This window comes from Plasmopara halstedii, assembly GCF_900000015.1.
Source record: "Plasmopara halstedii genome assembly, contig: Scaffold_3073, whole genome shotgun sequence".
NCBI lineage: Eukaryota > Oomycota > Peronosporomycetes > Peronosporales > Peronosporaceae > Plasmopara > Plasmopara halstedii.
The window spans coordinates 100,764-101,617 of record NW_020189977.1 but is presented as its reverse complement, the minus strand read 5'-3'; the positions used below and the strand labels follow the sequence as shown (position 1 = coordinate 101,617).

Sequence of the window (854 nt, the reverse complement as noted above, 5' to 3'; positions counted from 1 at the left end):
GCAGCTTACGGCATACAAATGTCCCGCCTTGCTCCAGCAAATTCATCGTATGTGGTTCGAAGATGTAGCGGCACAACGATCGTGCTAGTGGGTTTATATCACACGAACCGAGAAGTTTTTGCATCTTCGTGTGATTTGTCAGCCACTTCCGCCAATTCGTTCGAGCGATCGCTTGCACCGCCAATTCTGAAGCATAGACACTTTCGTACTTTAGATACGGTTCTTGGCTGTGGATGTGAATGAAAGTCCCAATCGGGTTCATCTCAGAGTACATAGTCACCAACATAATATAGTCATTGAGAGAAAAACTATGGCATGCCGACATCAGTAGATCTTGCGGGTCTGTTTGGATGTCTTGCAATACTAGACGAGGCACACCACCAAAATAGTTAAACCGATTCTCCCACACTTTGTTTGCATCTGGATATAAGGAAGCGATGGTACGAAGTTCTTCTTTTGTCCACAATGGCATGTAGAGTACATCTGGAGTTGGCACAAGCTTCTTGAACTCACTAATATAATTCCATCGCAGTGTGCTTACGAGCAAAACCGAGCATTCACGGATGGGAAATCCGGCAATCCTTGTTGGGTCCACCGAATCCATAAGACACCACAAATCATACGACCAGAATTGCCGATTGCCTGAAAAAGGCAATTTCCCGCACTCCATCATGGTGAAACCATCAAAGTAGATCGCTGGTTTTACGGTCATAAGCAGCACTCGTTTCTTCTCCTTTATCAACTTCCACATCACGTAGTATATAGACAATGAATTTCCTATCCCAGGCGTGCCAGTGATGACTGCATACTTGACCATGCCTGGGTCTGCATTTGATAGAGCTTGAGTAGCAATC

General features: G+C 45.2%; 1 protein-coding gene across 1 annotated transcript; it reads right to left on the bottom strand.

Moving 5' to 3' along the window:
* Nucleotides 1–98: 98 nt before the first annotated feature.
* PHALS_07201 (uncharacterized protein) lies at nucleotides 99–817 on the bottom strand (the record flags this gene model as incomplete). The annotated part of the gene is made up of 2 exons (XM_024720626.1): nucleotides 99–186; nucleotides 210–817. The coding sequence occupies 2 exons, from the start codon at nucleotides 815–817 to the stop codon at nucleotides 99–101; spliced, it is 696 nt and encodes a 231-aa protein (XP_024585806.1).
* Nucleotides 818–854: the final 37 nt, after the last annotated feature.